We start from the raw sequence: 13209 nt of genomic DNA on the forward strand, positions 1-13209 counted from the left end.
CACACCCACGTCTCAATGTCTAGAAGCCAAATCCCACTTAAGGAGCAGAGTGGAAATGGGATTAGGGTTGAAACGGGTGAACTGGTGGTTTCAGCAGTTCTAGGCATTAGGCAAAGGCCTCTAGTCTTTTTCCAGAGGGGCTCACAGATGTGGGAGCTCCAGTGGGGAAGGCGTGGTGGGAGGGATGAGAGCTAAAGAAAAGCTCCTTTCTATCCTAACCCTCTTTGGGTTCTGGAAATAGACTGATTATCCCTTCACTCCCAGTATCACTAGGACAGGGGATTTTCCAGTGCTCAACAGACTTGATTAAACTCAGCAGGCAGCTGATGCAACCTTGAGGGTGGGGATAGAAACAAAAAGGTCAAGGAGAAATGACCTCAAGATGAACCCTGGTGTTACACAAGCCAAACCGATGTGGGAAACAAAGGCAGGAGGAAATGCAGATAAAATTCACTGTCCTTGTAAGCTGCAGCCCACTGACAAACACTTGAGGCGGCCCGAGCATGATGTTCCTCCAGGAAGCTCCTGTCTTAATGTTAAGGCCTTGCTGGAGAGAAAAACTACCTTAGCTTGGCATAGCCAGGCCTCCAGTATCCTGTAAATCTTCTTCAGCGTATGAAAATCCTTTCGGAAGTTCCCTTTGTCTTGACTTTCCCCAACCCCAAAATATATAATCAGTTGTTCCTCACAATCCCAGACCAGCAGCTCTCTCTGCCCACGGGTCCTGTCCCCGTGCCTTAATAAAAGCACCTTTTTGCACCGAAGACGTCTCAAGAATTCTTTCTTGGCCGTTGGCTCCGGACCCCAACAACACTACTCCAAAAACACGTCAGAACCAGACAGGTTCCTCTCCTCCACCCCACGCCCTATTGATTATGGAGACGAGTGTTGTCAATTCCTCCCCCTCCCTGAACCCCCACCTCCCCAGTGTCTCTGGAATCTGTCCTCATCTTCTCTTCCCCAGAGCGTCCTCCTGCGTCCACAGCACCCCCTTTGCTTTCCTGGACCCTAATGTCTCCTGCTGTTTGACTCCGTCCATCTCCAGCCTCCAGGCCCTTCTCCACAGTGGACGAGGGCCCTTCCGAGCCCTGATCTGTCCTCTCCGCTTAGTATCTCCCGCTGTTCTCAGAAAGGACTCGGGCACCCACTTTCCACATCGTCCTGCACCACACCCCCCTGCTCCCCCACATTGTTCTTTTTGCCTAGAACAATCCTCTTCTCTCTTCAACTTGCTGACTCCTTTCACACTTCAGTTGCTGGAAGAGAGGAGTCCCATCCTTGGGAGCCTTCCCCAACCTCCCTCCCGGGCTGGGTTGGAGGCACAGTTGCCTTTGACCTTGTGTGGGAAATTATTATATGGTCTCTCTTCCCTTACTTGACTCGAGGCTCCAGAAGGGCAGGGGCCCGTCCCGTTGTTTCCCTCACCATTGCGTTCAACAGCTGCTTCCAAAAACATTCAGGGAATAAACAGACGGGACTCTGTAGCCATTAACACATTTACATATTGAACTTGACATGGTATCTGGGAATGAAGCAAGTCTAAGCAGAAAGCTTGTTCTAACATTTGAAATGTTAGCATCTGTGGAAACTTCCGGGGGTTTCCTCCCTGCCTGGACGATGCCTGCAAGCCCTCCAAGATTTGATCCCTTGTTACCTCTGACCCTCTTTTTTTTTTTAAGTAGGTTTCACGCCCAGGATGGAGCGCAATGCAGGGCTTGAACCCACAACCCTGAGATCAAGACCTGAGCTTGACCAACTGAGCCACTCCGGCGCCCCTGACCTTAGTTCTCACTACTCACCCACTTTGCTCCAGCCCACTTGTTTTCTTTGCTTTTCTTCAAACCTGCCTCAAGGCCTTTGCCTTCTTCCCCTTCTGGAAGACTCTTCCCACAGAGAGCCCCTTGGTTTGCTTCCTGTGTTCCTTTGGGTCTTTACTTCAGTGTGACCCCATTCACCCTGCTGCCTATCACGCGCCACTTCACCCAAAACTCGCCGCCTCCTCTGCATTATTTTTCTCCATAGCACTTGTCACTGTGTCCCATGCATGTATCTTGTTTCCTGTCTGTCCCCTGCCCCGTCGTCACTAGCATGTAAGATCCGGGAGTGCAGAGATTCTTCTTTGTACCTATCCCATCTCCAGCATCTAGAAGAGGGATCTCACTGTACTTATAGCACATGGAGGAGTCACTGGATTGCAACAGTGTGAGAGCTGGTAATAGCTAAAATTAAGAAACAATATTTTTAATTTCTATGGGAGAAAACTTTTTTTTTTAACAGAGAAATGCCAGCTACTAAATGCAAAAGGAATGATGGAAGTAGAAAAACATGCTTTGACAAACTCTGATTGGAATAATCATGACTTTTGATTTGCTGTATGTTTTTAAGTTTGTTTAAGTAAACTCTACGCCCAACATGGGGCTCAAACTCACAATCCCAAGATCAAGAGTTGCATGGTCTTCGGATGGAGCCAACGAGGTGCTCCCTATTTTCTGTGTTTCTGATGCTTTGACATCCGGGGCTCTGCGGACCCTGGAGAGACTGCCCCTCCCAGGGCTACCCCTTTCCCTAGAGACAGCAAACTGCCTTTCATATGCAAACTAACCAATCGGAGCCCAGGCGCCACAGTGGCCTTGGTTCCTCCTGGGACAGGCTTGAGCCACTACTGCCTTGCCCTAATCATCCCCAGACCAGGATTCAGCCAACTGGAGAAAGCCCATCACCATAGAGCCAGATGAAGTTATTCAAACTCTCCAATCTTAAACCCGCTTATCTTGCCTCACCAGTTGTTTCCTGTGGAAACCACAAGAAGACTCTTGCCCATGTTTTCCCCTCCATCCCTCTGCCTCCTGACCAAACATGGTGCTTCCCCAGGTGGCCCTAAGTGGCAGAGGCTGCCCCCTCCTTTCAAGAACTGTAACTAATTATCTTTTCAGAGGCCATTGCTTCCTGATCTGTTGGTCTTATCATAGCTGAATGATCGTAAAATTCCCTCTAAAATTACTGATGAAATGGTTGACTCAAACAAAGATTATTCATTGGGGTCAAAACCATCAGGTGAAGAGCTGATGGAGATATGGCTGTCCCTGTTAGCACCACAGTGATGGCAAATGGATCCTGGGCTCATCACAAGGTGCTAGCCTGGCTGCACAGCGGGGGACCAGGCATGGTCCATGGTCAATCTTAGCATCGACAATGGTGCCAGCCAGACATGACGTATCACCTTGGGTGAACTGGAATCCATTAAGCATTTTGACATCACTTCTGGTTTATGGGAAATGTGGGGAACAGAGGAACAAGCTAGAAGACACCATGAGAGAGGTCTCAGATGAACGGAAAAGTAGCTGGTGTCTTTCATAAGCCAATGTCATGGAAAAGGGAGGTACTCAATTAAAAGACACTCAAGGGACTCAACATCCAGATGTAATGCGTGGTCCCAGACTGGATCTCCAGTTGAAAAACAGGATCTACAGGACATTTGGCTCCATCAGGAAATCTGAATAGGGTCTAGGTGACGTGTAAGACAGAAATATCTGGAATAGGAAGGTAGAGATTGTGACCACACAAAGGTCATAGGATGGCATGTGTAATACGACCACACCTTGCAAAGACACACACACGTACGCATACCTATATGTATATCCACATATACGCATTATATGCATGATCTGCAAGGATACGTACTAACGAGCTAACAGTGGTCTCTGTGTGGTGGGTATGTCAGGTTTTATTTGTATTTAATTTTTTTTTCTTGTCTGTAATTTAACATTTTTCTCCAGTGGGAATGCAAGCTGGTGCAGCCATTCTGGAAAACAGTATGGAGGTTCCTCAAAAAGTTGAAAATAGAGCTACCATACAATCCAGCAATTGCACTACTGGGTATTTACCCCAAAGATACAAATGTAGGGACCCGAAGGGGAACGTGCACCCCAATGTTTATAGCAGCAATGTCCACAATAGACAAACTATGGAAAGAGCCAAGATGTCCATCGACAGATGAATGGATAAAGAAGATGTGGTATATATATATACAATGGAATATTATGTAGCCATCAAAAGGAATGAAATCTTGCCATTTGCAACAACGTGGATGGAACTGGAGGGTATTACGCTGAGCGAAATAAGTCAGTTGGAGAAAGACATGTATCATATGATCTCATTGATATGAGGAATTCTTACTCTCAGGAAACAAACTGAGGGTTGCTGGAGTGGTGGGGGGTGGGAGGGATGGGGTGACTGGGTGATAGACACTGGGGAGGGTATGTGCTATGGTGAACGGTGTGAATTGTGTAAGACTGTTGAATCACAGACCTGTACCTCTGAAACAAATAATACATGTTAAAAAAAAAAAGAAGAAGATAGCAGGAAGGGGAAAATGAAGGGGGGGAAATCGGAGGGGGAGATGAACCATGAGAGACCATGGACTCTGAGAAACAAACTGAGGGTTCTAGAGGGGAGGGGGGTGGGGGGATGGGTTAGCCTGGTGATGGGTATTGAGGAGGGCACATTCTGCATGGAGCACTGGGTGTTATACGCAAACAAAGAATCATGGAACACTACATCAAAAACTAATGATGTAATGTATGGTGATTAACATAACATAATAATAATAAAAAAATAAAATAAATAAAAATAAAATAAAATAAATGGAGAAAAAAAAATTTTCTCCAAGTCATTTACTTCTCCTATAGCAGAAAGGTTAAAAGATAACATTGTTATAAATTTAAAAGAGTATCTGATTTTCCCCTTAAAAACACCCCAACAAGAGGAAGACAAATGACCGGGGTGCTTCTTTTAGTGTCCCCATCGGAAGGGCTGCAGCATCCGGGACCGGCTTTCACCTCTGGCTGCTCTTGGGACACCCATTCTCACGGTTTTGTTGGCACCAGGTGGCTGGGGGGTGGGGGTGCAGACTGACGGACTTCAGCCACTGACCCGCCAATTCCTGGCAGGTGGGGAAAACTGGGGTGGACTGGGTACCGGACCTCATGCATTTTGGAAATGTAGTCTCTAGTAGTCATTCCCAGCCTCTGGTCAGTGATGAATTTGTCTCTACTTGGCAGAAAAATAAGAAAGAAAAACAAGGGCACAGTTGTAAACTTTGTCATGGAGCCAAATGTCTTCACTGTAAAGGACTGTCCTCCTTTTTTCTGAGGTTATGAAGTCCTCAATTTTTGGATATTAAAATGTCCTTCTTCTTTTTCCCTATCTTGATTGAGGTAGACTTTACATACAAGCAATTGTGCCCATTTTGAAGTGCAGTTTGATGAGTTTTAACTATCACTATGGTTAAGACATAACCTTTCCACCCCCCAAAAGTTCTCTGGCCCCCCTATTTTGGTCAACTCCTCCACCAACCCCCCAATCTCCGGCAACCACTGATCTGCCTCCCGCCACCAGTTTTTCATTTTCTGAAATCTATTGTGAAGTTTAGAACATAGAGAAAAGTTGGAATAATACAATAAACACCCACATGGTCCACTGTGAGATTTGACAATAAATGCTTCAGCGCGTGCGCTCACCTATTGCTTTTTCCTTTTGAACCGTTTGAAAGTAAATTGCAGACATCATGACACTTTACTCATAAATATTTCAGGATGCAGCTGCTAAGCGTAAGGACAAAATGTCCTTTCTTTTATAAAATAAAGATGAGAGTAGATGGCCGTTTAGAAAAAAAAAAATCCTTACTTGGCCAAAATAAAGTTGCCAGCCTTCCCCTAGAGTTATTTTGGAAATTGCTCTATGAATGCCAAGTCTGGGAACCACTGGTGACAGAAGTACTTGCTCATCTGGGGTCCAGAGCCTGCTCCAAGCCTGCGCCTCACCTCCAGGGACCAAACGCAGCGCCAGCCAGCTCGCGGGGGTGGCGGGTTGGGGATGTTCAGCTTAAGAAGCTTATGGGCTTCAGGGTTAGGTGATGGTCTTAGGGCTTTATTAGGGCACATGCATGAGGAAAACCGGTATACCCGGCTAAACATCAACTACAAAATGAAAATCTTGTATCCTCGTTGCCTCGGTTTCCCTGAAGCAGAGAGCACCTGAAAAGACTGGGGCAACTCTATTTACAAAGAGTGCCAGGGAATCAGCTTTTAAAAGCCACCTTAATTCCAACATGGACCTCTTGGTCAACTGGCCTAAGGAATAGAGGGCTGTTATAGGTTGGGCTGGCTTCGAGTATCTGAAATCATAAATGGAATCCTGTGGGTTCTCAAGTTGGGCAGACTTTAAAAAGAATGTTGTCCAGGGGCGCCTGGGTGGCTCAGTCGGTTAAACATCTGACTCTTGATCTCAGCTCGGGTCTTGATCTCGGGGTCGTGAGTTCAAGCCCTGCATTGAGGCTCACACCCAGCATGGAGCCGACTTAAAAAAAAAGTAAATTAAAAAAATCAAAAATAAAAAGAATGTAGTCCACACTCCATCCCTTGCTTGGCTCTCCTCTACAACATCCACAACAAGTTGTTGAATGCTTCCAGGGATGGGGAAATCATTACCATCTTTGAAACAGTGTGACACGTGAGAAAATTCTTTGTTAGGAAGGACTCAGCTTCCCTTCTACTTCCCTCCATTGCCCAAGTTAGTCTAATCTCTTCCATGGGTGACTTATCCGTGATTAGGACACAGGTGTTCATTCCTCATGGACATCGCCACCCTCTTGCCACCCTGGGGTCCCACACCTGGGCAGATTTCGAATGTCCATCTTGAGGCATCATGCTGAGAATGGCTCTTGGTGCTCCAGGTTTCCATGTTGGACAAACAGCCCGAGGCTGGAGTCCAAGGTTCTGTGGCCCCTGATGAGTCCCCTGAGACCGTGGGCAAGTAGCTGGGCTCACTGCTATTTCCTCTTCTGCCTCTGTAGAAGGCAAGCCCATGATCTGCCATCTCACAGGGTTGGGGAGATGACTCAAATGTGCAGAGGAGTCCCTTTTTTAAAGATTTTATTTATTTGACAGAGAGAGACACAGCGAGAGGGGGAACACAAGCAGGGGGAGTGGGAGAGGGAGAAGCAGGCTCCCCGCCGAGCAGGGAGCCCGATGCGGGGCTGGATCCCAAGACCCTGGGATCATGACCTGAGCCGAAGGCAGATGCTTAACGACTGAGCCACCCAGGCGCCCCCAGAGGAGTCCCTTAAAAGGAGAGTCCTGTGCAGAGTGGGGGCAGCAGGATCCTGACCAACACTTCCCCTGGGCCTCTCCCACGAGAAGCTGACGTGCGCCTTAGTGCTTTCTTCATCCTTGTCATGCTACATGGATCCCAACACTAGAGGGGCTTCTAGGGGTCATGAAGCTGCTTCAGGATTTTGTGGCCGAGCACAAATTGAGCAGCTCTCTCCTGAAGCTGTGCACACTTAGGGAGAGGCCTCTCAGAGGAATTGAGTGTTTGTGCACCCCTCCCCGCAAATCTACACGTGGAAGTAGCCCTAAGCCCCTGGTGTGATGGGGTACTGGGAGGTGATCGGGGTTGGATGAGGTCCCAGGGCGGGGCCTTGATCTGATAGGATTAGTGTCCTTGTAAGAGACACCCACTCTCCACTCTGCAAGTGCACTCGGAAGTCAGGTGAGCACAGCAGCGATGAGCTAAGGCCTCGGGATGGAACCTACCTTGTTGGCGCCTTGACCTCAGACTTCCAGTTTCCAGAAGCGGGAGAAAGAAGTATCTGTTGTTGGAGCTGCCCCGTCTGTGGTTTTTTGTGATAGCAGCGTGAGCTAAGACAAGGGTCCATGCTTTTCTTCAGACAGATCAGCTGCTTGTTATACATCAAAAAAGTTTGAGGGGCACCTGGGTGACTCAGTCATTAAGCTTATGCCTTCAGCTCAGGTCATGATCCTGGGGTCCTGGGATCGAGCCCCGCATCGGGCTCCCTGCTCAGCGGGAAGCCTGCCTCTCCCTCTCCCACTCCCCCTGCTTGTGTTCCCTCCTTCACTGTGTCTCTCTCTGTCAAATAAATACTTTAAAAAAAAAAACCCACTAAAAACAAGAAACAAAAGTTTGAAAAAAATGGACACTGATCCAGTTTCAAAACTGTCTTTTGCTGGAACTAGACAGGGGTGGTGGTTGAACACTGTGAATATACTTTAAGATGGTTAGTTTTATGTGAATTTCAATTTAAAACCAGTAAAAAAGAAATACACTTTTTACACTGTGACCCGAAACCTATACATACACGCACAGAACAGTTTCTACACATTTCCACTTCCTCTGTGGTTTATTCTTAGGTTTTTAACTACTCTCCCTTCCTCCTCCTCACTCGTCCCCTTGGCTGGTTATGACCCACCCTTTTGGGGCTGCCTGGTTTGCTTTTTGCTGATTCAGTCCTACTAGATAAAAACCTGAGTGCCCACGGTGCCGAGCACCACGAGGGGGTCCAGAGCCATGGAAGCCTGGTACATGGCCACGCGCAGGACCACTGTTCTCACGTGGGACACACGTACTGCTCCTATGGGGAAAGTCAACCAGATCCAGTGTGGGGCAGAAAAAGAAATCAGCAACAGCTATTGCTCTAGAATATAAAAGACCCAAGAGGAGAACAGAATGGAGCCTTTACTGAAGACAACTGCCACAATGGCTCCAATTGAGTCCTTTCCTGTCCCCATGCTGCCGGTGGCGCCATTCTTTTCTCCTAGCTGCCTGCCAGACCTGAGTGGGGCCACCCTCTCCCAGCCATTCCCAACTGGGCCAGCCTGGCCCACTCACAGGCCCGGGAGGGTAATGGTTGTTTCAAGCCATTACATCTCAAGGTAGTTTGTTATGCTGGATCCTGATCCAAACAAGCCCATCGTAGAAAACCCATTGTTGAAAACAGTTGGGAACATTTTAATATGGACCGGATAGTTGATGACACGGAGTTCTTGTCAACCCTACGAGGCTAACTATGGCACCGTGTCCTTGGTAGTCTGTGACATGCTTTAGGTTTGCTGTCAAACACTCGGGCAGAGTCGCCGAGTGGCGGGTAGATGCACCAGGGCTCCTCGCACAGCAGTTTTCTCTGGGTTCTGGAGCCACCGGACGTGCGTGTGCTCACGCTGCAGGTCAGCCAGGGTTAGACAGGGCTGCGCAGCCCCGGGGAAAAGTCACCAAGGAGAGTGGGGCTGTGGGAGGAGTACAGCATGGCCGGAGCACACAGAGGATGGAAGAAGTATCTGGAATGAAGGCAGGGGGGCTGGGAAGCACAGATGGAAACCAAGAGGGCTGTGCTATGAAAGCCAGAGCTCCCCGAGGTACAAAAATCAAATTTTACGAAGGTGAAGCAGGTTAAGAATAATCTCCTTGACTGGAGACGAATCTTACTGGATTGTATCACTTTTCCTTGATTTTCTTCCAGAACCTATACAAATGGGTACATTTCACTTTATTCAAGATTTCCGAAGTTTATCATTGGCTTGAAAACGTGGGATTTCTGGTGAGTGGGCATTATCGTAGGGCACAAGAGAAAAGATGCGGTGGAGTAAAGGCGTCCGCGTGGCCAGCCCGAGGCCGTCTGGTGTCCGCCTGCCCCTGCAGGCCCGGAGGGGCAGGCAGATTGGAGGCAGGGGCGCCCACCAGGGGGTCAGGACACTAGAACAGCTTCTCGCTAGGCGATGGCGACTCCCCTACCTGTGACATGGGATACATCTCACAGGTCACAGAATTTGAGAGCCACAGGCTCCTGATTACGATCCAAGGCCTCGCAGGAACCCAGAAACGTCCGTGGTTTCCGCAGGCCGGCAGTCCCGTGAGGGGAATTTCATCACGGCTCTTTCCCGGTGCCCACACGGGTGAGGAGTTTCAAGTGCACATTTCAGCGTCCCGTTCTCTAAGAGCAGGGTTGCGCCGTGCCACGCGAACACACAGGCAGCTCCGCACACCTTGGTCCACTTAAGAGATCTGCACCTTCCCAACCAAGCCACTCCTGGGCCAGGCCGGGCCCTCCCGGCTGAGCAGCTTCCTCCACTTACCCCAGTGTCCATACACAATCTCCTGTGGGCCACGACGGGAAAGAGGCAGAGGGGCTTTGCGAGATTTATAGGACAAGACTACTGTGTATGTGGCATATGCTTTAAGAATAAGGCACTGAGCTTGATTTATCACACTATTTTGGGAAATGACCTAGGGAATTCAAGTTCATTTAAAAAATGTTTTAAAATTCTCAACTTCTGAGGTATGTTAACGTCTGGGTCAAAGCCGACACCACTTATGAGGGAGCGTACCAGCTCCCACCGCCCGGGATTCACCTGGGAAATGGAGAAACTCCTCTGCCCACCTCCCACCCTCCCCAGCATAGCCCTCAGCAGCGGAGAGGGGCCCAGAGGAGCTGACAGATGGGGGGCGTCAGGACCGTGAGGCAGATGAAGTCCTATTCCACTGCTGTGTGAGCCCACACACTGAACAGCTCAGCCTCGGCAGTCAGGTGACCTGAAGAGAACTTCACGGTGCAGACGGATCTCAAACTGAAACCCCTCTGTTCAAAGTAGAGAGCAGCCAAGCTTCCCTCCAAGTTCAAAGAAAACAGGGTAACTGGAGGTTACTGCAACGCTTACTTTACGCTTCTTTTAAGAATGACTTACCTTCTTGAAAGTGACTGCAAAGGGCTCCTTCGGCTTTTTGGAGACAGCTGGCTGCCTCTGAGACTTCAGATCACAGCAGAATCCTGCCCCCAGGTGCTGGGCTAAGCGGATGTTGGGCTGGCCCCTCGGTAAAAGTCATTAAGGGAACCGGACGGGGCGCCTGGGTGGCTCAATTGTTAAGCGTCTGCCTTCAGCTTGGGTCATGATCCCAGGGTCCTGGGATTGAGCCCCGCATCAGGCTCCCTGCTTGGCGGGAGGCCTGCTTCTCCCTCTCCCACTCCCCCTGCTTGTGTTCCTGCTCTCGCTGTCAAATAAATAAAATCTTTAAAAAAAAAAAAAAAGGGAACAGGACAGAGGTCTTGGGCAGTGGAGGGGGGGGGGGCCTCTGGGAGATCAGGATTTGTCCTAGCACAATTCATGCCCCTTCAGCAAAGAGGCCGGAGGCCAGCAGGAGACAGGTATGGCTTATCATCAATCCTACAGACAAGTCTCCAGCGGGGAACCGGGCGCTCACATCGGCTGCAGCGTGGAGCGGACGGCAGGAGTCTCGTGAGTTCGCTGGGCACTCACAGGACAGACGTGGAGATTCACGAGACCCTTTGCTGTGTTAGGACTCACACGCAGCGTGAAACTGGAATGGTTTCCAGGCAGTGATAGCAGAGGCTTAAGTGATGAACGAGGAGGAGAGACCCAGGAAAATAATAGCTGTTATTTACTAATGAACGAATACCATGAAAACAGATGAAAGAAACAGCTTTTTCTCTGAAGGACAGAGGAGCATACAATAACCACCAAGAGACAGAGTTTGAAAAGTATATAACAGATTTCTTTTTAATTTACAATCAAGTTCTGTTGGGCAACATAATTAAATAAATAAAAGATGCGCCCTGGCCTGTGAATTCCACCTCCCCTTGAGCTCTTGGAGCAGTAAGCTGGAAAGAGGGTGGGGGGGGAGGGCCGGGGAGAGAGGGAGGATGGACACGGCGCCCCTCCTCACCCAGCTCCAGCACTCATACCCACAGCTGTCCAGAGAACAAGTGTGGAAGGAAAAAAATAAAGTGCAAATTAAAAAGTGATGAAAGTATTGGTGTTTCAGTCACTCAGGAACTAAAATGATATACACAGGTAAAATGGTAAAGATAAATGTTAAAAAAAAAAAAAAAAAAAAAAGCCACAGGCCAGTTTTTCCCTGGCCTCAATCAGAACTCCTGAAACTTAAAGATGACGTTCCCATGCTTCTTGGAATGGGCTTCTCGAACTAAAGCACCGAGGGGGTATTGCACGTAGGCTTGGCAAAGGGGCAGTGACCCGGAACTGCTGGCTCCAGGCTAATACATTCGAGGCTTCCAATCCCTTGTCACCAGCGACTGTCACCGAGGCACACGGGGCGGAGGCGGTGTGCGCCTCGCCCACTTTCTGGGAGCCTAGAGATGGCCGCAGGGAGCCACTCTATTCCTGCAGCACCGCCGCTTCCCTGCAAGGTTTCTGCACTTCCTCTCCTACCTCCAGAAAGTATTTTGTAACCAAACTGAGATTTACTTCTCGACCAAGAAATAGGTTGTGTAGCATCGTTAGGGAAAAAGGAAGCCCGAAGCTTTGAAGAACAGCTGCTTTCTAAGAACGGTTTAGGAGATCTAAGGAAATTCCAACAGTAATCAGATGAGATCAGAGTAAGAGCCTCGTAATAATGACAGAGACCAGCAGGGAGGACCACGGTCCTGTCATCTCCTCAGAAATCAGGGCAGTCCCTGTGGGCTGAGGGCAGGGGTAATCCTGTTTGGGTTTCTGTTAATCCAATGATTCAAGTGAGTTCACCAGGAAAACCATCCCAAGGTGACAGGACATGCATTGGGCCAGAACCGACTCTGGAAGGACGGGAGAAAGCACAGAGGGAGAACCGACAGCCGCACATGCGCGTGGGGCGTTCTTGGCCCTGCCGGCCAGTGAGGAAGCTGGCAGGTGCCCGTGCTCCCCCCGCTGAGGTATGGAAGATCAGAGCCAGTAGTGTTTCCCACCCGAATCAAGGCAAGGCAAGAACCTGAACCTCTGCTAAGTGACTGCAGGGCCAGATTTTTTCAGTGTTACTCTTTCAGACCATGAGAGACCTCAGCTAAAATCCTCAGAAATCCTGTTCAAAGGTAGGCCACGGCACCACGCGGCTCCAGCTCGTCTCTGGAGGTCGAAGCTACACCCAACACCCCACGTGCAGGACAGAGCCCGCAGGGGCTCGTGTGCTTCGCCGGCTTCAGCTCCTCTCTCTCTCTCTCTCTCTCGGGGCTGCCATCAATACTCCGACCATAGCACAGCTTTGCTTCCTTTGTCCACACTGACGACGTGGGAGCCGGAGGGGGACCACGCCACTGCATTGATGGACGAGCTTCAATGGGAGAGGTCAAAACATCTGTGAGATCTTAGTGAACTGAATGCCAGGCCCCCTGACATTCAGGGAGCAAGGCTTTCTCCAACACCCGGCTTGCTCACCAGGACTGCTGCCCCTCACAGGCAGGCCCTTGGGAATGAGCATGAGAACTCAAAGGAACCCTGCACTGTACTTCAGGAAGCAGTTTAGGAATGAAAGGAGTCAGGTCATAGCAAGTCTACCCTAAGGCAGTAGCTCCCACCCTCCGACAAGAGCCTTGGGGGACCGACTGAGGAGTGGACTGTGGCCACA

General features: G+C 49.4%; 1 protein-coding gene across 3 annotated transcripts in view; it reads right to left on the reverse strand.

Annotated features, from left to right (window-relative positions):
- Nucleotides 1-11258: 11258 nt before the first annotated feature.
- ATG16L1 (autophagy related 16 like 1) overlaps nt 11259-13209 on the reverse strand; it is a 37271-nt gene continuing 35320 nt past the window's right edge. For all 3 annotated transcript variants that reach the window (XM_032397113.1, XM_032397042.1, XM_032396963.1), the window contains one exon: nt 11259-12915. In XM_032397113.1, coding sequence (XP_032253004.1) covers nt 12822-12915 — 94 coding nt within the window. In that variant the 3' untranslated portion in view covers nt 11259-12821. The remainder of the gene's footprint in view (nt 12916-13209) is intronic.

This window comes from Phoca vitulina, unplaced genomic scaffold, assembly GCF_004348235.1.
Source record: "Phoca vitulina isolate PV1807 unplaced genomic scaffold, GSC_HSeal_1.0 scaffold1, whole genome shotgun sequence".
Classification (NCBI taxonomy): domain Eukaryota; kingdom Metazoa; phylum Chordata; class Mammalia; order Carnivora; family Phocidae; genus Phoca; species Phoca vitulina.